This window comes from Achroia grisella, unplaced genomic scaffold (genome assembly GCF_030625045.1).
Source record: "Achroia grisella isolate CSIRO2021 unplaced genomic scaffold, CSIRO_AGI_Agris_v1 utg487, whole genome shotgun sequence".
NCBI classification, from domain to species: domain Eukaryota; kingdom Metazoa; phylum Arthropoda; class Insecta; order Lepidoptera; family Pyralidae; genus Achroia; species Achroia grisella.
In genome coordinates this window covers 3,225,151-3,251,808 of record NW_026712891.1, presented here as the reverse complement: position 1 = coordinate 3,251,808, position 26,658 = coordinate 3,225,151, and the positions used below count along the sequence as shown (strand labels likewise).

Below are 26,658 nucleotides of genomic sequence, written 5' to 3'. Positions count from 1 at the left end.
TTTTCCGCTTTATTTTGAGGAAATGAAGTAGGTACACGTGTTTTAAGCAAGTGTGGTTTTATACTATATTTTAATGTGTGCTACTGATTTCACAGAAATACCATGAGTACAACGTGGAAGTGGCGCGTAAGGATGGTTTACTGTTGGTGCGTGAGCTAGCTGCCGAGGTCAAGAACCACATGGACTTCAAAATTAACGCGGTTATGGTAAGTACATTCAAGTAACATAATATATATCTTCACAACTATGTCATCCCAAGTTGACGCTGAGTACTCCCAGCGTCATTGTTAACTGTCGACATCATGGTAAATGCAACACTTAATATTCCCAAATATTTTTTAGTCCTTTTTGAAACCTTTATTTCTTAACCAAAATGATATTATTTAAAAAAAATTGCCTATACTGAACCTAATTATCGATAGTACCATCTAGTCCTAAATTATGCAGTACTTGTACTTATTTATTAATGATAAAATTGTTTTAATGAATACATATGTATAATATATCCGAAATAAACATATTGATAAAATTATATTACGTGAATGTCAATCCTCAAATCAACGGAAGTTTAGACGGTTTGTTAAATACCTGATATACATATATCTGAGATATTTGCTTAAGTACCTATTATAAATTTAAGAAAGAGTTCCTACTTTAAAATACCTTACCTTCTGTTTTTTATATGTGTCAGACCAATATTCAATATACACATTTAATATGTATAATATAAGATAGTTGGTACATAAAGCTGGTTAATTTAACAAACTTACATAAAATAAGACATAGGTATTACAACTGATACATTACAAATACAAATGATAACTATATTTCGTAGAAGAATATAGGTTAATTATAAATTAAAGGCTCTTTAAAATTCTCAATGCTAGATTTCAACCTACATAGTGAATTATTAAATTCGTTTCAGCGGTTACAAAGTTGTGCGAACTAGAAGTTCGTAATCCGAGCGAGTAACAAATGCCGTGGTTTCTATAGACCTCAAACCCAACATACCTACGAGGGCTTAGTAACGATCTGTATGTACAGACACATGACTTTTACTCCCACCCGTATAAATACGCATAATAATGTGAAGGCCGAACACCAAAGAGGAAAACCGACGCAAAAAACGGGCCCCATAAGAATATTAAACAATACACAAACGGCCGAAAATATACGAACATGGACTTAAATAAAATAATATCGTTGCGTTTAGGTTCTATTTAAGAAGAGCCGTAAAATATCCTGTCTAATGGTCAGGATTAGATAAGCCGCCCTTTTGTATATCGCCATGTTTCATTAAGTGGTTTCTATTGTTTCATGACCTCTGAAGGCTGTATTGTTGTAACAAGAAAAAACAAAACAAAAACAATCTCTCATTTCAACGTTAGCCTAGTCTCATTGAAAAAGTCAAGTTGAGATCGTAAGCAATCTCTGTCTCAGAGGCGATACAAATCACTTACAAAGAGAAACATTGCGAGAGAATCTTTTTACAATGTTACAATAGTCTACAACAGTCAACTCTAGATACTTGTTATCCCAAGAAATACAATGATGCATTTAGTTCTCTCACATTTTTGAAAGATATCGCTATTACAAAAGGGAAAATGTTTTGTTCATGTTTTATTCAATAAAATCCAGCAAGAAAATTCAACACACAAAGACTGATCATAATTGAATTTCGAAATCGATAGCCACTCGTAAATTAGAGTGTTATCTACAACGTGTAAATACAGTTTACGTCGATTCTACATTTAAATATACAGATATTTAGTTTAAGGTAGTATAACGTTTATATGGATCATGCAATATTCTGGTATTCATCATCACATCAAAGTCTGAGTCTCGTATGTTTGCATAGTTCGGGGCTTGTTTGCGTAGGTTCAGTAAGTGGGTATTGAATTGCCCTGACAAGCCAATGAGATCAAGTAGCTATACTTCACATTAGTATATGCATATGGAGATATTTTAATTGCATTTAAATTTGAACGTATATTCAATTTTATAATAATTACAATAAGAATAACTCGTTATTTTAAACAAGCCTGGAATTTCCATTTAACTTGATTACAATAATTGTATTAAGTGACTGCTTTTCTATTATTATTTATCACTGAGTACCTAAAAATATTTATTGGAAATCAACAGAAAGAAAAGATTAAGTGTATGTTTTCTTTCTGTTGATTTCCAATAATTCTACATTATTTTATATGGCATCAGATATGAGAAAAAATATATGAAATTTGTTTCTTCGATCTCAAATAAAACACAATAGGTATCGCGTGTGGAAAGTTGCAAAGTAGCGAGATATTGCGGCGACAGCTAGCGCAGCGTCTCTTCTGCATTAACATATTCAGCGATGGCCGATACGAAACTCGTCGCCTCCGCCGCAGATTTGCCCAAGCCTCGATTATAGTATTGCCATCTAAGTCAAGCCAAACCTACTAAGTAGACCTTCCAACCCAATTAATGTTTAAACTTAAATGAATGAAATCATAAAATTGCAAGTTTGGATGAAAACTGCTGTTTTATTTTTAATTCATAAATATTAGAAAATAGTACTAAAATTAATATAGCAATTATTTAGTTATACAGAAGTATAGCCATTCTATTATCTAATATTTATCGTACATATTTAAGTAATCATTAAATATTACCAATTTATAATTTGTAGATTTTATATGCATCAATTAGTTAAATTGTTGGCTTTTCATGCTCAGTAAAAATATCTACCGTATTTAGTGGTAAAATCAGTAAGGTGGCAACACTGTTCAACTACTCGCACCCGTTTTTGCGATTTGCAACGCAGTCTCGCCAGCCTCCACCGCCGCGCCCGCTGATATTGGAATTCTTCTGAATTTCAAACTAGTCCCTCGACAGCTACCCGTCTTACTTTGGATTTGATACAAAGTTGACAATGTCAACAGTTTTTAACACGCTTTGATTCTTTTACTTCAGTCTAGTCTTCCTATGGTATTTGCTAACATTATCATAAAATGTAAAAACTTAAGTTTCTCTGATCTACGTAAAAGTGCAGTATTACAGCACTGCATATATTTATGCCGATGCGACGGGTTAGATATGTTAATGAAATTATAAGGGACGAAGCCCGGGACGGCATCCCATGAGATAAAGAATAACACGTGCGTTATATGATATAGTGCTATACATTTATATAAAAGACAAATGCCACTCATCGTCAGATGGATCATCAACTTATTTTCTCGTTATAATAAAGAAATCATAACTGATCATTAGATATAACACAAAAAATCCCGATTTAGGTTCAATTTTCTCTATAATTTTTTATTGCTATTTGCAAAAAACTATTTCTATCTATGTAAAGTAACATCCTAATTTACATTGAGTCGTGATATTTCTGTCACTTGCACTGACGTACTTTTAACAATCGTAACTTCGTAGCAATCGTAGCCTTGTAGCAATGGTAATTGTAGCACTTTACGACTCATCCTGTTGATCTTCTAACCGCGCTCAAAACAAGTACCTACAAGTAAATATTGCAAATGACGTAGCGTTCTGAACATAATATGTTGGTGTGCATATACACATATATGTATATTTATGTTACGTCCTCTTAAATGTGTGTGACGACTCGCTATTGTTTGCTTAATTCATTCTGTGACATCCTTCTAATAGAATCATATTCCTAATATACCTACAATAAATAATTTATATACTAATTAAAAAAATACTTTAAATTAGTCCACAATATTTTATTACTAACTTTAATTTCTTGCAGTGGTGTAAGCTGGTTGGTATAGTTACGTCAGTTTTGTTTTTTGACATCGTGGGAATCATAAAAAGGAATAATGACGTATTATATACTCTACAACCACACAGGTTATAGAATATACGTACATATAACTAATTGCATGAAACATTCAATTTGTATACTCAAGCGGGCAAACTCATAGATATCTTTTTACTGGAACAAAGTTTGTTAAGCTTCTACTTATGTTTTCGTAAAACATGTAATAATTCAAGCAAAGAGAAGTTGTACGCAAAGTTTTATGAAGGAGCTGCGATGTTTGGAGTGTGAAAGCCAAGTTGAGGCGTGAGCAGGGTTGCCAAGTAAACAGTGTTCTACCACACTGTTCGGTATTGCAGCACTGTGTTCAGACTTCGGTATTTCATTATGATTAATTTTTCACCGGCAATATAAATAATTCAACTATCAGTATTTTAGTTCCTAATATTATAACATTATAAACGCAAAAGCATGTGAGTGTAAATGTAACAAACATCCATTGTTTAGAATAGAATAGAATAGAAAATCATTTATTCAAATAAACTTAATTTAAGCACTTTTGAATAGACAACATTTTTTTAAATCTACCGCTTATTCGGAAAGCTGTCTCATCACAAGAAGAATAAGCAAGAAACTCGTGTGTTGCTCTTTTAAACAATCCTTGTAAGTTCACATTTTACAAGTCGAAACGTGTGAATACAGACTACCAACCAGCACTAATTTATTTAGGCTCAAATATAAAAACACAATAAGATTAAATCAGTCGTAGTGATAAGAGCAGACCAGTCCCTACAAGCAGCACTCGTTCACGAGTATGACGGAGTATGTTACTCATTTACTCTAAAAGTACTGCATGGATTTTAATTAAACTTCACAATATTATAGCTTATACATCGGAATAAAACATATACTGTAAATTTCACGCCGATTAAACCACAGGCACAGCTAGTTCCTTAATGATTTTTTCTGTTGTGTATTCTGTTATGTGCAAATGAAAAAGTCGAGGGAAGGAAAAAAAAAATATTAGTGTTTTAATATTATTAGCTTGTTATTAATATTATTGTATTTAATATTATTAGTTGCTTTTATGCAATTTTATTTTATATTTTAACAATAACTTTTTTTTCGTTTTTTCGTCACGATTCAGTATATTTAAAAAAAAGATTGTCATCCCTGGGCATGATCGCGCGCCTCGCTGCCGCCACCTCGGGCGCCGCCGTCGCAGCTATTGCCGCTCCATAATTATTCGATCCGCACCACCTCCTCAATGTCATTTGTGGTTTTTGTCCGAACTCTGGCATTCTCCTTTTCGTAAAAGTTCGTTTTTGTCGATTTGTACCCCACCCTCTCTAATGAAGGCCTACAGGATTCAATTAACCGGAGAGATTGGAATGTTTTGTGATTTGTACCGGTACGAAATTCCATCAACGCTTCACCTCAATACCTAGCAATCGTCTTTCAAATGAAATCGGTCAAAGAACTTTCAATAAAGGAATTTTATATACATTTTGCTTTACATAATAACCTACCCGGGCTAAAGAGAGTTTAGTGCATGTACAATAAATAACGACATTAAAACGTGACTAGGGTACGTTTTTGGACGTAGTTCAAGTACTAACGTAATCATCTTCCGTGCTTAGGTTCCATTATTTGAACACAATTGGAGTTAAATATTCAAGCTGTAACCCGATTACTGGTCTTACTCGAATTCATGTGAATATTTAACTCGGCGCGTTGTTATATCTCTTGAAATTTCATCTAAGCCGATACGGGATTTAGAGCGACGCATAATGTAAATTTAAGGTTTTATATAATACTAACTGTGTCCCGTAGTTTCAGCCACCGTTTAATTTAAAGTAAATGACTCCCACTCTCATCATTCGACTTATTCTTCCACTGCTTTGCACGCATTGCTTTGCTCGTTCTCCAGCAATATTAATTATTTTTCAATTAGCATTTATTTTACTTATTTTTTCCTCAACTTCTACAGACTAGTATGATGCTTAAAGGCCTTAAATACGCAAAGATTTTTGAAATTCAAGTAAGCAAGTAGTTGCCGATGTTAGCGCGTCAAACAAACATATTCAGCATTAGTGTAGGAATATCTCCAACTATGTACACAATTGGAGCGTAGTAGTAGCGTTTTATGGAACGATTCAAAGAGGGATGGATATACAGAGTGTGGACTGATGTCTGCGAGTAATGCCACGTCGCGAGGGCTCGGATTCTCGCTGAATGCACTCATTCCTATGTCTCTGTATTTGCATACTGACGCTGCAATCCCAATTTGGCGCATTGTTTGCTCCACTCTAACCCACGATAATAAATGCTTCAGTTTCTAAACTATGCATTTACAAAGACTAATAAACTGTACTTGTCATAACTTTAGTTTTATTTTGAATTTAGAAAGCACTCTTTTAAATTCATATTGGCTACGTACAAATAAACCTTTATGTATTTACCTCAAAAAAATTAATGATAGTAAGGATATTAATTAGAAGTCTGATATTATTATAAGTACGTAAACTGTTATACATATATAAAAAAAATTGGAAATATTAGGAAAATTCTAAATACATAGTTAGTTCATTAAACTCCCGTAAATGATAAAAAAAATTGGAAATATTTAGAAATTTCCTAAATATTTCCAATTTTTTTTATCAGTTACGGGAGTTTAAAGAACTTACTATGTATAACAGTACCTACCTTACGTACTTACTTATAATAATATCAGTGCAAAAAAACTCATTTTTTTTTTATAAATAATATATTTCCTGTCAGACGTAATGGCATGATTTACATATTTTTAAATATGAGAATTCAATCTATTACATAGCATAAAATATGTTTTAGATATAAATATATTTGAAGCTCTGCATTTTCGATCGTAATATAGCTATTTTATTAGGCACCTATTAGATTTTGTAATTTTCTTCCTTAATATATTAACTGATACTTTACTATATTGAATAAAATTAGAACATTCTTAGTTATTTCTACTATCTTCATATACCTAGCTATCTGCATGTGACTTAATAATTCATATCAAAGCACCCAATTCCTTTAATGTTTAAGCGTGGTTTAAATTCCTTTATTATACCTTCCACATGAAGTTTAAGCAAATTTTGGAGGAAATTACGGAGTTGGTATGGCGGAGGGCGGGCGGCTGGCGGCGCATCGATTGAGCAATAAATCATAATAATACAATAGGTATAATGTAAACAGTGGCCGCGGGATGGTGCTCGCCGCGCCACCCTCTAACCTCTGTCCACCCCTGCCCCTGAGCGGCCATGAGCCGGCCCAGGAGAGCCTTCCGTGATGCCATGCTTTAATTTACTATACAAAAATACGGCAACGATTTGTTTAGTAACAAACGATTACTTTTTTACATAAAACTAAGTTATGTCCGTGACATCATTGTGGTACTGGCATATATTAATTGCCAGTAAGAAAATATTTATTAGTGCTTTTCCCCTTCTTATAATAAAATCAATGTAATACTTATTTTATTATTTTCAAATTATATCTACACTTGTGTGTACAGATATAAATGCGAAAAGTGTATTTTTCTCTTCTGTTTAGACATCTTATTTTTTGAAAATAGCAGTAAAGTCGCAGGTAACGTCTAGTATAAAATAAGATATAGGTAAAATAGCTAAAATTTATTTGCGGTTTCAGTACACACAGTGTGCAAAACTACAGTACCTACATAGTATATTTATGTGACACATAATTTAAAGCTATGAACTGAATGGCTGAACACACTCGGCCCAATTACAAATACGCTAATGGCCTGGTTCACACTTTCATGCGTAATTACCAAATACCATGCTCGCCACATGCCCGCTTACAAAAAGTCAGCAAACGAGATTATTGTTGACTTCACGGATTGCATGTATGACCGTTTTATTAGCATATCGATGTATACGACAATTTAATGTTCAATATTGGAGCTTTTTAGCATTTTTATGCTACATGTTGACGTTTATTTACTGCTTCTATCTCTCGTGGATATCAAGGCAATTGTTTATTAATTTCTTTCAATTATTTACAAATATAACATTGGAACCAGCACTATGCTAACTTGTAACGAAATAAATTTTAGTTGTAATTTAAATGCCAATAAAATATACTTAATATAGTAAAATTATACATATTTATATTTTAAAATTACTGTTATGCTCTTTATATTAGTAGACACTGAACTACTAGTCATTTTGTATTACTGTCAAAATATTTATGCAGAGTCTACTTGCATTAATGGAACTGTTGAATTTTAATCATGTCATTAATTACTTGCTTTTATTATTTTATGAGAGTACTATAGACACGAATATATTTTGTATATATCACAAGAAGGATATAACAAAATGATTGACATATAAATTATCGGATTTGTGGAAACAAAATGATACAAATGTGACAATAGAGGGCACAAAATGTACGCGCCGGTAATGACAAATGACATTATGTCGAGTTACCCCGTCGCGTCGTGTCATCGCGGGGAGTAGATAGACATTTGTTTATAGCTAAGTGAGACCCACACAAATACGGGTAAATTAACGCAAACAGAACTACCAACGAACTGGCGAGCCTAGTTTGGTATGCAAAATAGGATTGTTCAGTTTGTAACTCTCTTGCAATACCTTTAGAAATTTAAATAGACCTTCATTTTACACTTCACTATCAACAGTTTAAATCAGTAAAACTTTTTCTTTATTTGTTAGAAACATGAAGATAATTGTAGTAACTGAATATCGTAACCAAACTGCTTTAAATAAATTGAGTTCGGTATTGTATATACTCATCATATAGACTATTTATGAACCGAATATCTCTCATTGAGTCTGGTTATTTTAGGTTCTGTTCCTACCCGTATCCATTTATCCAAATTTCAGCTGTTAATGACGTGATAGTGTAGTGTATATTTACTCATAATTAAATGTCTTCCTGATAATAAATAATTACATTGAACAAGTAAACTTAGATTTTTTTATTATATCTTATAATCACAATTGTAATTTATAGGCATAAATGTTCATTTGAATTCTATTCATTTATTAACAAATTGATTACATATCTACTATTACTTAATCCTCTTCTTCAAGTTCCACCCCATTCGGAGGTTGGACAGGATCATAGCAATTTTAATTCTTGAGGATGCTGCTCTGAATAGTCAAATTATGTACAGTCAAATGTCTACAGCAAGTTCTTCAGCCAAGAGTATAGCCTCCTGTCAGCACTTCTTTTGCCACCAAACGGTTATTTGATAAATACGAGTATCTTTATATGCCCACACTACGTGGCACTCTATAGCCAAGAGTTGCTGTGTTTCTTTTTCATAGAAAAATATCTACCTAAAACTCTTCATGCTGGACAAGCGGGTCGTTGTCTACGGAGTTGTTTGGTAAGCGTATAAGCGGATTTTTTAAGTATTCCTTTAGTTTTACAAGCATATCGAATGTTACCATTTTCACAATAACATCGTTTCCGTCATTATTTTAATTAACAGTATAGCATTAAAGTTAACAATAAGTAGTAAGTACGACAAGCAGTTTGAATAAGTTATACAAAGCAGAAAATAATTCGAAACGTGCACCTCAAACAATCTTAAGACGACACTTTATGCTAAGACACAAGGAGAAGCTTGCACCCTGTTTAAGTTTCAAACAGCAACTATTCAAGATACGCCTGTCACCTATAGGCGTCTTAAGAGTAGATACGTGCTCAGTTATCTTCAGCAAAGTAAATCTTTAGAGAATATGCATGTATTGTCTTAAGAAGATGCACGTAAGATTTTATCGCCTGTGTTAAAAGTTAGGTGTATCTTAAAGCAGATTTAAACTAAACTAAATAAGTTAAAAATTATAAGATATCTCAGGTAGAATAATGGGAGGCATTGTGACTACTCTCTTGTTGATATTTGTTATATTCTTTCTAAACAGGCCACAGGTTTTTTCCTTGTTCAAATAAATAAATAATTAACTCATTTTACGCGCAGTGATTGATTTTGAATACTGATTTTTTAAAAACGTTTGTATATTATTATCGAATACAAACAAAAATGTATAATCTCTTGCTCTTTACGAATTCATTAAACATGCTATGAGACACAACAAAGTTTATTCCTATATAGTACCAACTAATACTTAATAGTTTTTTATTACTATTCCTATAGTACTAAATTAGTATAGTAATAGTGCAAATACTAATAAATGAATAAAAAATTTTGCATGTGTCATTAAAAACGGAAAAAAAGTAGTCATTGGCACAGTCCAGATACGGGAACTCTGACTTGTACTAGTAATTATGTCACGCCAACTGTACGCGGTTGTATACAAGTGTTGAATTCCTGCAAGCCTGAGTGCAAGGCGCGCCGCCAAATTCCGGAGGCATGCCGCAAGGCTGGGAGTTGGGCACCCCGAGGAGGTGGGGTGGTACACCGCTGCACTTGTCCGACCTTAATACTGCCATCAGCAAATTGCGAAACAGCAGCTGTTTGTGACAAGAAATCTCTGACATAATTCACGCCATTGAACCGCAATTGGAGCTGGTAATTGTTCTGACAATCATCACTGATTCTATATTCATTTGCATGAGAATTATCTAGATGTTCTTTTTATTCTTATAATAATACATATTGAATTTGTAAACTGAAATTAGGTTTCAATATTTAGCGTACAACCTGCAATGTATACAATCTTCAAAGTTTGCATGCCTTGAGTCTATAATCTTTGCTTTGAAACAAATAACGCAAACAAAATACTAGCTTTTTATACGCTTGAACCGAAATTGAACGTTTTAAAAGTGCATTTAAAGCACTTTGCGTAACACTTATACATTTCTGACGGGCCGAGTATAATATCTGTTCTATTCTCAGACGGGAGTTATTAAATATCATCTTAGGGCTTGAGTGCACTGTGACCCATATCCACTCGTTGCACCGCCCGTCTTATACGAGTGGACTTTATTGATTCACAGTCTTGAGATGATGCTCTATCTCGCTCCCTCGCGTCTCTAGAAACGAACAGAATAGAGAAAAGAGACTCCCCTAGGCTACTTACTCAATATTCCAGAGGCGCGCCGGGACGCCTGCAGTAATAGGACGCTTAGGTAACACGCACTGTACTAAACGAGAGTTTTATGTGCGTCCGTTTTATAAATTGTGTTTCGGTTTTCAAACCTTTTGTACAGCTCCATCGAGACTTTCTTTCAAACATTTGTTATTACATTATTCGTTTTAAAAAGAATTGATTCCATTCAATGTTTCAATCTAATGATATATTTTATCAGAATCAGTATATTTTATTTCTTTCACTGATATCATCTGTCATATAATCAGTTCATTTTTTTTAGAATCCCTTTCCTTACATTTATATATATAGTATGTTCTATATAAAGTAATATTGTCCAATAAACATACAATACTATTATTATACCAGATAAAGACAAATAAAAATATTATATTAGTATTGATTGATTTATTTATAGTATCTGTATGGACTATTATTTTATATATTTAAATACCCATTAATCAAGCAATTAACAAATAATTATCATTGTTGATATTGTAAGTTTATAATAATATTTGAAAAAAGAACAAGTCATTAATATTAAATAAGCAGCGTAATAAATTTGGCGGATTACTTCATCTTCGGAAACTAGAATACGTGACACATTTTTAAATAAGACTTAAATATTGCTATTCCGCCAGCCACGTACGTATATATTAAAGTGGAGAAGTGCTTAATCAAATTTGAACGTTCCTCGTATTCAAAATCGTATTCAACTCTTTTTTGAACTGTTTGATTCTGAAATATCTAAATAATGTTATAAATTGTAAAATATGTTTGTTGAATACGATATCATACCTTTACCTCTCAGGTTTGGCATATACCTTCATAAAATTACGTATTAGATAAGAAATAAGTCGTCAAACATGGTTAATATTTGTATTTTTGTAAAAGACAGTTGTCATTTTACAAAAAAAGGTTATTGTAGTTCCAACCAATCTTCTGCTTCGCCAGTGAAATAAATAAGACGTAATTAAAAGAGTCACATAAACTTCATTAACACTAACGTTGACTACAATATTCCCGGTAGTTTTTGTATACAAAGCACTTCTGCACAATTACGAGAATAAATGCCCCGACATTAGCAGTGATGTGCAAAACACTAGCGGTGCATCGCGAACAACAAATCATAGCAATGTTTGCTGTTAGTTGTTAGTCATTATAAAGTTGGCGGATGGTTATCGCAGCAAGTTTAATGGGAACGCCTCTTCGCTACTTAAACGTCTACTTGGCGAATGTAATCTTGCGAAGCGCGACTGCACCGGCACTGCGTTCGCATCTATCCACTTAAACTAAATGCAGGGAGGTACACGTTAAATGTATAACTTCCAGAAGTCTATTAAACAACTTAGAGCGATCGTGATTAAAATAATGTACACAGATTAATGCGAAAATCAGTTTGTTGTCCTACGAAAACGAAGCATTTTTGAAACGTTACTTTTATTATGTAATATTATCTTATCTGTGCTTTTATCCTCACTGTCACGAGAACAAATCTGAACAGTACTGTTGTCAAGAGGACGTCATCGGGGATGAAGCTATTAAACCATTCAGCAATCAGCAATTAAACCATTGGCTATTTTTATATAAAAAATAGCCAAAGGTTTAATTGCTGATTGCTCTCTTAATGCTTATAAGCATGTCTATGCTTGTAAGCATTAAGAGAGCAATAAGTTGTGTGTTAATTTATCTTTCTACTGAAAAATATACAAACTTTGGTTTTATTAAAAAACTTTTGTCAGCGAATTGAAATTTTCTAGAACCTATTACCAAAATATTTAAATGAATATTGACTATATGTATATAGTTATAGTTGGTAGTTACCAACGAATTTCGGTATGCCAATGTTTTTTTATCTGTAATAAATAATGAAATAATATAATAACGAAATTTTATCATCCGGTTGCAAATCAACGTACATTTGTGAGTGAGGAATTACCTATATATTTTTCATTGGTATGAAAAATACTACATCTAAAATACATAATGACGTTAACCTGATGGTAATGGCAAGTGAGTCTGCGTGTTACACGCATTCCTAAAGCGAAGATCAAAAACAGCGTTGTTATCACGCTGTTAGTGAAAGGTCCTTAACTTGAGTATACACTATTAGCTCAAAGACAACTGTATATTTCAGCTGCCATGTTAGAAACTAATACGAAATCGTAGTCCAATATTACGTAGTCTAGTTTTACAGACCCTAAAAATTTTACTATTGATTACTTCATTGTATTTTGAATGGTGTTATTTATGCAAAACTGGCTTAATATATGTGCAAACTGAGTAACCAAATTACTTAAAATTAATTTGAACTTATGTAGGTATACTAGCTAACTCTAGTAAATGCTGTGAATGCTATTAATATACTCGTATATTAATAAAAAATGATCACACATTTTGTTATAAATGACATTATGTTTGTCTTGTTTTAAAGTTTCTGTTTGTAATTGAAAAGATTTTCACGAAATGCACATGAAAAGACATAGGGTACTTACGTACATATAAAATGAATTTTCAAAATGTATGTCTGTCTGTTTGTCCTTAATAATCTCTAAAACGGCTGGACCATTAGAACATTTATTTATTTCATAAAAAAAAGCCTAAAATTTCACGTGGACGAAGTCGTGGGTAACAGCTAGTAACAAATATAGCCTTAAATTCATTACTTACCTAACTCGCTTACCCATCTAATCGAAAGAGCTCTGCTCAGAGTTTCGCTGCGTAATAAAACCAGAGGACGAGTTTATACATAGTCGTATGCGGAACCTCTATCCCATTTAATTCTGTCATCAGCATTGCTTTGCAAGCTAGATCCGGGTCTGAAAGATGAGGCATGGCAGAGACATTACAGCATACGTAGGCACAATAATTTAGTACTAATAGATTTGCTATAATATTTTTTGTGGTGATGATATTCTTGTATATTTCTAATAAATATAATGAAATCAGAGTTAAAATTATTATTCAACGGAATAATAAATAAATATAAATTTTATATTATTAAATAGCACTGGACCATAAACACAGCACCATCTAATCCTACGGTAAGCAGAGATTGTGTTATGAGCACTAGACAATTGATACAAATACTTAGATATATATTTTTATAAATAAGAAGAAAGAAGGAGAAATCGAACCCGCGACCACCGGAAGTAAAGCGGTGTATTAAATCGATAGACCAACGAGGCAGTCTGTCACATAAATAGATACTTCTTTAGCTACAACTATAATTGTGATAGATAGTAGAAAAGATTGTATTGATCAAGTTATACAGCAGGATTGAGTTATTGTTTTATTGTAGTTCACCCTTCCAGCCACGTCATTGCTCCCACGAAGGGTTGCGTGACTGTGTGCCCTTACCGCTCTGTCGGCGAAATTAGTATTCTGAAATTATGAGGATGACAGACGTTCGTAACACTGTACAAACAACGCGTTTGGGTTGCCATGCATTAGGACTGTTATTACTTTGTAACTGTTGTTTTGTAGCGCGATTCCGAATAGGGCCATTTTTGGCAAATGTCTTTACAGTTTAATTTGCCGTTTTTCTTTCATATATTCGTTCGCTCTGTAGTATAATTCACAAAGGATGTAATGGGGATGGTGTTAGTATCTGAAGCTCAATGATGGTATTTACTTTCTATGATAAATACCTATGAAAAATTTACGTACATAGGATATATAGTAGTTTAGTTTATACATTGTATATATATATAGCAGTATAGTAGTTTAGTTTTAATTTACTTATATATTATTTTATTTTATTTATATACGTATTATATATAACATTAAAACTATTGCTTTCTGCGATAAAGTTTTTTTGCAATCGATAGAATTACCTACCTCTATAAATCCAATCTAATTCCGTCCCAATTGAATACGTAAACCTTTAATTATCACTGATGTAACTGTTATGCGGCAGTTTCAATAAAATAGATACCGCATTTTTACATGACTGCTATCTACGTAATACGTATAGAAGCCCTTCACGTGGCAGGGTGCGGGGGCGCTGCCAAGGCTCCGAGGACAGGGCAAAGGGCAGGGCAACGACCTGCCGCAACGAGCTCGGATATTAAACGACCGCTATAGAGCTATCCGCTCTAATAAATGTTAAGCTAAAGTAATCATGTTATTGTTTCGTTTTGACGTGCCTTCCTTACTTAGATACTTTTGCCGATATTTTGCCGTTTTTCTCATGGCGAATGGCCATGGTTTTCCCGAAATGAGGCTGCTCACCGAATAATCCAATGAAAATGTAATTGGATTTCGTTTAATGTCAATTTCTTTTTATTGCTTGAAATAAATGGCTTTCCAACAGTTTATAAATGTTTCAAAATATTTTAGAGGCTGCTTTGTGTACCTGTCGAGTTTTATATAAAATTAAATGACTTAGAATTAACTCGCACTGTGAATTTTTTAGAGACTTAATCAAGGTATGATTATGTTTTTACTATCTTAATAAATATTTATATACCCAACTTCTTACTCTGTGATGAGTTCGATATCTGTCACCGATATGTTGTTTTGCAAGTTATGCTATATTTTAAAGGAGAGTTAGGGAAGTCATAGGCTACAAAACATGGCACCTTAGTTTTCAAAAACGACAACACATAAGATATACTGTTAACTATGGAGCTGTTCATATATATATTTAGACGATTACCACTTGTCATAACGTTGTTTTCCATTCCAGTTTCCATAAAAAACACACAGATAGAGTTTTACGTAGTTGAAACGGCGTAATAAGTTGGGGCACGGGTCGGCAGCGTCGGGCGGTAAGAACCCAGAACTTAGCTCGACAATAAAGTTGAAAAATCGTGAGGATTGCTGCGATGCGGGTGTCGCCAAGAAAAAACGACGCTTACATTTCGCACTTAATGAAACTGTAGCTGAAACAAAATAAAGGAATGTCGTACCTATTTACCGCGTGCCGCTAACTGTAGTTATATAAGGGGCGCTTTGGGAACTTAATGCGTACTTACTTTCACGCCGCGGCCCTTTAAGTGATATTCGGATGTGTTTGTGTGTGTCTAATTATTTTTATGCTATGTAACTGGCTGATATTCATACAGCCCGCTTGATATTTAGAGACTTACATATACCTATGTATATTTTGAGACATAGTCCCAAAATGATATATTTAGTTATCGACACATAACATTAAATTTGGTATTTTATGTAACAAATATATTTTTTTCCTTTGCGTCTATATTAGCGATACTCGTCCGCAGTTATACTTTCTGTTCACTTTCCATTGAGTCTGACTTCTTTTTTTCTTTTTACTCGGATCCTAAAAGCAGCTTGTGGCTGCAAATATGAATCGTGTTTATCATCTTAGCTTACTTTCTTCAAGTATTCGGCTATCGAATGCAAAAATTCATCATAATCATTCACACTTCAGCTTTACATATTAGTGTGATTAATACCGATTATGTTTATAAAGTGTCCCAGTTTATACATATTTTTATTTATCTACATTCTATATAATATATTGATTGCAGATAGATCATAATTTTCTCATAACTAAGTAGTTTTGTAAGTAAAAGCTTTGGAGCAAATCTCAGTGCATTGTAGTGTCAACCAGACACGCGCAGATTGGTGTATCTTTGCCTCCAGCCTCCGGCCGGCTCCAGGGCTACACGAAGCGAGTCCGACCACGCGACAGCGCGGTTCGGCGATGTGCAACTTTTAATTACTTCGCTCTTACTTTACTATCTAGTTCGTCCGACGAGGCTATTTCGTCTCTCTACAGAGAGTCTATTTAATGTACTGTTTATAATATTTTCTCCTGAATGAATCTCATAGTGAGTAAAACATGATGGTTATATTATGTTTTACTCACTATGAGAAATGAAACTATAGAATGATTTTAATCTAAAATCTTAGTACATCCCCGTCTTCGATCAATATTCATTAATGGGTACAATCTACTACATATATTAAACTGAAAGTTTGAGTTATTACGAAGCACTTAAGATCAATCTAACTCGTAGTTCATTGGTATTCAAACATTCAATCTTAGAATTTCGGATCAAAATATTCATTTGTTGTAGCGTTAAAAGTATTTATTAAATTTTATACGGTTAAAATTTAAGTTAATGTACAAATATTGGTAGTTCCAAATATTCTAAACAGCATGTATTATTGTTAAGAATAAAGTATTTTAAAAAGCATTAACGATTATTTTTTAATATTTTTATTACAGTTATTAAACCATATAATCATTCTTAAAATACCTTATCGTTTTAGCACAGATAACATAATATTACATGTTTAGTATGCCCAACGAGGTAGACTTTTCAAAAAGTCGTCTGCATGGGTACCTGTAAGGTATATTTTGGTTGAAGGGTGAGATAAGATAGTCAATTTACGGGATATGGAGGTATGTCATTTTAATCATTCATAAGAGCAAAGCATGAATGGTGTCACCCTTGATACACATGACACGTGACGTCCTCGGTATTATTCCTGTATATAGGCGACGGTTACCACTTACTATCAAGTGCGCCATCGCATCGGCTTAGTTCAATTATAATTAAAAAAGAAAGTATTTTCAGACGTATTTAGTATATTTTTAGTAGTAGATGGTATTTGATTTATGTACAAACAAAACTAGGCACTTAAGTTGAACATTAAGTTTGATTTAGTGTTAGCTGTGATATATTATGTTATAATATGAACTGTCACCCCATGATCATCAACGTCACTCATGTTATATCAGTTTATCGTAAAAATAGGTAAAAAATTGTTCTACAGTTAATGTTGTTTACATTTGAAAAACGTAAGTATGTATATATTGGGACTTTTCTATACTAATATTTTTTCCCTTCCATGAATTATTACTGAATGACTGATGTATAACTATCTTTATTATAATATATATCTTTATTAAATGAAAAATATATAATGATACTGATGCCTACTATTACATAAAAATTGTATGTATGTGTAGATAAAAATATAAATACAGTAAGTATTATTGAATATTTAGATAAATAACTGAATATTAAATATTTACCTGAATATTAAATATTTAAATATACCTACAAATCCTAAAGTTAACATACATTTACTTCACCTTTACGACCACTCATGTAATATTAACTTTGTTTCCATTACATTTTACGTAAATGTACGCACCTAATAAACTTTTCCCTTGGCATTTAAACCAAGTCACGCCTACACAGGTAAGTCAATCTTCCAATCTCTACTAGCTACTAGCGAATATTATTATACTCACGCAAACTGGCTCACTAGATAAAGTGGCAGAACGAAAGGTTAGCAGACATCAAGGTGACCTGCACAATCTTTGCTTTATCGCTCAACTGAGCTTATCTCTTAAACTACGATATAGCTTGAATACAATTAATTAGGTAGGTATTTCTATATTGCGAAATCTTAATAGACTGTAGATGAAATAGTAGATGTATTCTGTGATACCATTTTTGTAATCTGTAAAAGCACTTAATTTTTGTTGAAAGGCATTATTAAGGAAACTATATTTCATATAATAAACAATTGTATACTGTAATTATGATATTGTCTGGCCGTTTGAACTGCCAGGACGATGCTTGTACTGAAATTTAAATATCACCAGCACTCAAAAAATAAATACCATTATGTAACATGCAAAATTCTAAAAAATAATAAACATACATACGTATGCTATTACCATAACTTTAGATTTTTACCTATCATATTGAGCTTACCGATTTTTTATGAAAATATATTTTTTTTATCCATCCATCGCGCATCGTGCTAATCGGTCAAGAACTAACTACATATCATATTCTATTTGTTAAGGAAATTTATTAAAAAACGAACCATTTCGTTATAATGATATAAAAATAATTGTTTAAAATAGCAGGATTTGTGAGAGACCAGAGAAGTGTTTGCATTAAATTTTAAATGGTATAAGTAAACAACCACTAGATTACAGCCACGGGAACGGTTCTGTCGCCATTATGACTACCCCAAAGTTGATTATTTGTCATTTTTCATTTTAAGACCCGTTAATGTCCTGGGACAAAAGCAGCGATCGATCAGCCCGATTCTACTCCGGCTAATTGCCAACGATTGTCTACTTTGCGCTTTTATTCGACCACTCTTTGTGCTCCATAGGCCAAGCCCGGTTGGCAGGACTTTGATTCAGCTTGTGTAAATCGCGCCAAGAAAGCGTTGACACTAATCTATTGCAACTCATAATTTTACTGATTCTATTCAGTATGATAGCTAGGTATCTTACATTCATTATTTTAATTATTATAGACGTAGACCCTTTAGACGTATTTTTTTTCTGTTCATACTTTATCTAGTTTTTGTTCATCTGGTTGCTTCCAACCAAAGGCCGCCTCTAATCTTTTCCACTCTGTTCTGTCTTGGGTGATTCTGGTCCATAGCTTCCCTGCTTTTCTAACTATTTCATCTTCCCATCTTCAATTTGGTCGTCCTCTTTTTCTTTGTCCTTGTATTGGGTACAAAGTAGTTATGACCTTGCTCCATTTATCCTTTCCACGTAATGTGTGTTACATTCATTGTAGTAATTATATAACATAGAGTAACAACAGTACTATTTATAGAAACACCTATTTGGTTATCTACATTACATATTTATTAGCTAATTCTTTTCTAATGTCTGAAAAAGTCTTACGTGAAACGTAGAATCTCTGTATAAATACATATTGATAGATTGACGTTCAGTATGTCATTTTTACATTGACGGCCTCGGTGATCTAGCGGCTTAGTTCATCGCTTTAGTTCCGATGGTCGCGGGTTCGATTCCTCATACGGTACAAACATTTGTATTCATGAGTATGATTGTTTGTATCGGTCTGGGTGTTTTCTATGTATATTATGTATATATTTACAAAAAAAAAATATCTAAGTATTTATATCAGTTGTCTAGTACCCATAACACAATCTCTGCTTACCTTGGGATTAGATAACGTTGTGTGAATTGTCTATGGGCATTATTATATTTTTAGATATGTTATCAATTAATGCATTCAGTTAGGTTATACTAAAACCTAATAATAATTTGAAAGATACAGTATTACAAGAATGGGTACACCTAAATTATATACGTATGAAATTATCTGTAGATACATTTCTACGCTACGGTTTCTATGAAATATAAATTAAAATATTTTACAAGCACTGTACAGAATATTTCATTTACCACACAGTATGCAACTACCACTTTGGAACGTACTATAAACGGCTTACAACAAAATTTAATTTAGTTTCAATTAAATTTTCAGAAGATATTTAATTATTTTCAATCTGTCTCGTTTTACAATATGTACATGTTTTACATAATAGAAAATAAGATAGTAGCCGCATAAAAAAAGTTTTATCACAGCAATCACATTGCTCTTAAATTCTTTATAATACTAATATTGGTCTCGATATCTATCGTTTTAGCACACCAGCTATACGTCCGATGCTTGGGTTCTATTCTCCAAACTCTACTACAATACAATGATTTGTATTTATGTACATGATTATCTGTATTGGTCGGAGTGTTTTCTAAGTAGGTATATTATTTGTACCAGCCCATACCATACCATAGTACCAGCTCTGCTTTATTCGGGACTAGATGGCGCTATGTGAATTAACATGTGTTACTATAAGCATTAAAATATTGGTTACAGCGCATCATGGACAGCGCTGAAGCGGCGGCATTGTCAGCAAGTGGAAGCAATGATGGAGCACCAGGGTCATACTATGACGCCCGCTGGCTAAACGTTCATGCTGATGATGGCACGTTAGCAGCGCGCGCCCGCCGTCTGCTCTTGTACCCTAGCAGACACTTCGACCATATTGCAGTCAATACCAGCTATAGCGCTGTACTTATGCCACCATATATTAATACCGAAGGTAATTTTTACTTATTAAACATCGTTTTAATACCTACAAGACCTTACAGGTTTAGTTAGAGACATTCCACATTCCCCTATTTCGTATAATATATTTATTTTGAAATCAACGTAGTAGGGAGGAATCAATCACCGTCTCTCTGATTAATTTTTCTTTATAAGTTTTTCCATCACCGAAGTATGAAACAGAAATGTAAAATACCGGTAATTTTATTATAATATAATTTTTTTTTCAGGTTTTAATTTTTTTAATTTAGGTTTTTCTTTGTCTTAACCCTTTTTGTTCCTCAGGGTAATTTTATGAGATAGGTATGGTGAAAACTTCCAGTAAGTTAGTAATTAAGGATTAAAAATACTGCATTTGAAGTTCCACTCAAATTTAACTCTACGGCAATTGACAAGCTGTCATCCTTAAATAATCATAACAAATGTTATGTTGACACGGCGGTACAACGGGGGCGCAGTGCGCACCAACCCCGTTCGGGAAAGCCACGGATGATTTATGGACAAATTGATATATTTCTGCTTATTAGCGGGAATACACAACGATTTTTAGTGTGACAAACCATGAATTGAAGAAACCAAAAAATAAAAGCTACAAATAAGAATATTAATTACATTTTGTTCCGAACCTACCTGATTGATAACATTTTTAGACCTAACAATAAATATCAGACAGACACTCAAAACGAACTATTGAAATCTTATACCCTTCCTTATCTTTATTTGGTAAAAAATATTTGGTAAATAATGAAATCATATTTGAATTTATGTAGATCATAAAATCGTAATATATCTATGAAGCGATATATTTCATTCAATCATGTCAACCTACTTTTACGAATTTATTCCGTAGTGAATAGACATAGACGTCTATTCACTACGGAATAAATTCACCATTGCATTCGCCATTGGGCATGGTGTAACGACAAAAAAAATATTTAAGGTCTCGTACTTACGATACCTTTTTTATTCTCAAATTCGAGACTTGAGGTAAATAAAAGGATTGATAAAATTGATTACGTGGTAGGTAGTTAATATACTATAGATACAAAAGACGAACAGATTATATTTTGCAGCTATTAAAAAAACTATCTCTTATATTTTACGGGCTTTGCTTTATCTCATAAATATTGTTAGAATGCATATTATTTATCTACCCGGATATTATTAAATTTATTACTACAAATAATAATAAATTTAATATCGCTGTAAAATCATATTCTAAGAGAGAATGTTAGTTACTTTTTTCTAAAAGAATCTATAAAAAGTGGAATCCAATAACGTTGTTCAACTACAGATACCCATCTAAAAAGTGTAATATTTTTAGAGGCAATATTATGAAAACTGAACTCTGCAACTTGAGCAATATAAAGAATCTCAGTAGAAAAATGCGTCGTAAGTAAATCCAAGAAAAAAATCAAGACATAAAAGAAGCGACAGCTATTATTTCAGGGCCATAGAAGAAAATTGCTTACATAGTCTCTCATAAATTGTAATAACGGCCAATATTCTGAATTCACCTGGTGTAAGACTGAATATACCATCGTAATTATTTCAGAAAATGATACGATGTAGGTATATATAAATTGTCGAAGCGCAGCGACTAAGCCTCAAATGTTTCCAACTAAGTCCCTTTCTCTACAGCATATTTATTTCCCAAAGCCACGATAGATTTTGGCCGAATCATTAATTTTTCCGGCCCACAACCGTCCACAAGAAACCAATCACGGCTGCCCAATGAAGCAAGTTTACCAATTACGCCTCTTTTAATGGGTAGTAAAGAAATTTCCCTAATTGGTCAACAGGGTGGTCAGTCATTGAGGTCATTTAATTTAACCGAAACAAACTTTGATGATTACATTATCAACGTAGTAATTAGTGTAGAGCATAAAATTAGAAAGCATTTGTCTTCCATTAAATTTTAATATTAATCTAAATATTATAGGAAATGTTTGTTTCTTTGTTTTTTATTACATTTTCTCGATTAAACGGTTGAACGAATCTTATTGTTAAATGTGAAGATATATTGTATCATGAGGACAGACTAAGCTATATCTTAATCTACTGTAAATAATACTTTAAATTTAAATAGAAGTACATATATATAGTGATCTCTGTACCATAATTAGGGTAAAACTAATCCCAATAAAACTAAAGTGTATTTTTCGCTACGAATTTCTTCTAATTCATAATTCTTATATTTTCGTTGTTCTCCACCAGATCCTGAAGTTCAAAATCAAATAGCGTGGTCAGAACACTTGGACCCGTTATTCGTGAATAACTACGAAATTGACCCAACTCTGTCGTGGCAATACTACGCCTCTTCTAAGGGTTTTATGCGGCGATATCCAGGTAAATATAATAATAACAATAACCATCGACAATTCACACATCGCTCTCTAGTTACCAGCTAAGCAGAGCTTGTGTTATGAGTATATTACATAGATAGTTAATTTTTTTTGTTAATACATACGTACTATATACATCAACAACAACCAAAAGAATACAAATAATCATACCCATGAATACAAATGTTTGTACCGTGCGAGGACTCGAACCGCCGACCATCGGAAATAATGAGATGTGCTAAACCGCTAGACCACCTAGATATATTTTTACTGTTCTATCTAGCTGCATAAAGTTAAAGGAGCTGTTTAATCTTCTCAGTGACTATTGCAATATAAGTACATGTAAACATTATTATTTACTAAAAGAAGATGTTACAGTTCAATATAACGACAACTGTGAGTTTCAATACTCAGTCTATTAAACTTTCATCACATAACAACAGATATATAAGATGTCAAATCAAGACAAAATATCCAGCCTGTTTACATTACCATGTCCCTTATATGGTGGGCAACATAATCAATCATCTCTAGCTAACATCAAACAGGCGTGCACTCTTCGCTAGCTTTATTATCAGCACTTGCCGTACGTTTATTGTAGACCTTACCCTTTTCACTAAAGCGTAAAGTTCTTAAAATACATAAATGTATAATATATATTATTATATTTATTATCTCCTGTTAAAGCAGCGAAGTAATGAAAAATATAAATATTTCCCGTAGTTTACACATTTTATTCTCTTTTATTATATTATTATCGAGCTAGACTGTAGAAATTCGTCTTTTTACAGTCTGTTTTAGCTATAACCTCAGTCATTTTGTAATCTGTGTTTCGGTTATAGGGTATATGATTAAGTACTGAAATTATAGAATAGGTATGACATATGTATTAGTCCTCTGAAAGGGCAACACAAGTTTTCTAGTTTCTAGTTTACGATTTTGCCTACTCTTATACTGATTATGCTTTGTTAAAATATGTTTCTTTCGGTATTCTATAGATGAAAATTGAAAAAGCAAGAAGAATACCACTGTACCCGTAATTTGACAGTTATATATTAATCTTAGAATTTGAACACAACTTTTGAAACAAACTGTTTTGCGACAGATGTGAGACATAGGTACAAAATACAGACGGGTTAGCACAAAGACTCCGTCTAATGACCTTTTAAGGGTATAAATTCGTCGTCATACTTATTGTTAATATTAATTAATTAAATTTCTAATGCAGCACTGTAATTTAATTATACATGTAATTAAATCGTTATCTGTACGTGGTAGATGTATAAGAAAAAAATATTATCAGAATTTTAACAACAAAATAAGACTCCAAACAATTACCTATAGAAGTTTTGTCTATTTGTATGTTAGAAACGGCTGATATAGGTGGCTTTCGTTATAATATATTGTGGTAGAGATTACTTAAACTTCGGGGTTGTTTTATTTCAGTAGGTTTACAAACAGAAAAGGTACTCAGATACAGAAGTCGCAGGCTCTGCTTGTTAAAAATATAAAATATTCTATGTATTATTATTTACATGATGAAATTGTTCTTAGCGATGTCTTGGCCACCAGAAGACGGATATTCTCACCACGCGAGAGACTTCTACGACTTCAGGTCTTCCAATTGGTTTGTCGAAGCAGCCACATCACCTAAAGACTTGGTGATACTCTTGGATGATTCCGACGATCTAGGATCCTCATACTGGAGGCTGGCAAAAGCGACTATTTCCGGCTTATTGGACACTCTAGGACCTAACGACTTCGTCAATGTGTACCGATACAGCGATACGGTGTCAGAGTTACATTCTTGTTACACGAAGATATTGGCACAGGTAAGTTTCTTTTATTGCATAACTATAATAATATACTTTAACAACTATGGATTACTTTGGTTTATTATTGTTGATAATATTAGCGGGAATTATTTAGACTTTTATAATATAATATCATAAACATAAGTTCATAAATATTATTTGTTCACTCATTAAATCCAACTAATTCGTAAGTGAACAAATAATATTTATCAATATTTCCATCAACGAAGCGTCAGTCAGAAATATAAAAACACACATTTTTTTTACTAACATTACAATTCTAACTTTTAACTACTAGACCATCACTCTACTACTGAACAACTGTATTTTGTACCAAAAAGTGTATTTAGATAAAATTACAAGCACGCTTTGTTCATTAAACATTTAGGCATGTTTAACTCCTCAGTCTTGTAACCCTTTCGTAGAGTACCGCGTAGCAACGACATTCTGTTAGTTGTAGCGCGTCGTAGTAATTGTATAGCAATTACTACCCCTAGTCTCGACCTACGCGCCGCGCTACGCGGTTTTCTCGTAGCACGAAAGCACACATGATGATAATAAGTACAGAACGCCACTGCGTTGAATTAATGTAACTTTAATACCTATGTTTATTTTATAAATCTATAAGAAAGCGTAATAATAGTATTATAGACATAACATATAATATATACTGATTTTATAGGAAGAGCGTATTTGTTATGGGATAAGTAAGCTCTGCAACCACTGCATCGATTGGAGAAATTCTTTCACTGTATTAAATGTACTTTATTTAGTGTAACCAGTAGAGAGTACAGCGATGTATAGCCATTTTACAATATATTTTCTAAGTTATAAGTATATTTAATTATTTCTGTCTTATTTAATATAATATTTATTTATTTTAATGAATTTATGGCTAATAATCGGATTATGTTTGGTTCCACGTAATAGGAATCTCAAAAATATGACTGAGCTGTGCAAATTTATTAATTAAAAATTAATCTCGAATCACAATTATCATTACATATAGCCTTAATTCCTTTATTTGGTGCTGGCGCGTTGAATACCTACTGATCCTTACTAGACATTTATACTAAGGGCTTATAAATGTACTGAGAATGACTATTTTACGTTACTTACGCTAATCAGAAAAAGTAGCTTCTGCATGTATGTGGTGAAACGTCAGTTTCCTTCGTACGTAGGTGAAATTCTATTCTTAATTTAATCGCTAATGTGTCCGACTGATATCAGATTGACGTTATCTCATAACTTCAAAGATAATATGTGAAGTTTGGATTATTACTATATTTACGTCAAACACGTGTACAGTGAACATGCAATCAAGATCAATTAGATGACATAAGTTTAATTAAAACAAGGGTTCCCGGAAACAGGTGGGTGTAACAAATTGTTTAACGTCAGACCTGATTTAAACATGACGTAAATCCCGCCAGAATTATATTTATCGAGTCAATTATTGCGTGCCTACTTTTAGGGGATACGGTGCCTCATTATTTATAGGTATCGTTTTTAATTTTTTTTTACGACAGATTTCATAAAAATAACCGCTGTATGCGGTTATTTTTATGAAATTATATTTATAGAAAAAGATATATTTATAGAAAAAAATCTAATGTTTTGTGAGTTTTATAACGTAGTGAGCGAACTAAACCATACTTATAATTTGATTAAAGATGCGAGAGGTAGAACCTTTCACTAAATTAAAGAGGCGAAAAGTTTTAGAGCCTATTGGTAATGCAAATTTTTTCCTCAACTACCTATGGGTCTACGTTATACGAA

General features: G+C 32.8%; 1 protein-coding gene across 3 annotated transcripts in view; it reads left to right on the top strand.

The window, feature by feature from the left end:
• LOC131845857 (voltage-dependent calcium channel subunit alpha-2/delta-4) overlaps positions 1-26,658 on the top strand; it is a 76,076-nt gene that overhangs the window by 25,713 nt on the left and 23,705 nt on the right. For all 3 annotated transcript variants that reach the window (XM_059194999.1, XM_059194998.1, XM_059194997.1), the window contains exons 3-6: positions 96-206; positions 20,490-20,715; positions 22,938-23,069; positions 24,620-24,897. In XM_059194999.1, coding sequence (XP_059050982.1) covers positions 96-206; positions 20,490-20,715; positions 22,938-23,069; positions 24,620-24,897 — 747 coding nt within the window. The remainder of the gene's footprint in view (positions 1-95; positions 207-20,489; positions 20,716-22,937; positions 23,070-24,619; positions 24,898-26,658) is intronic.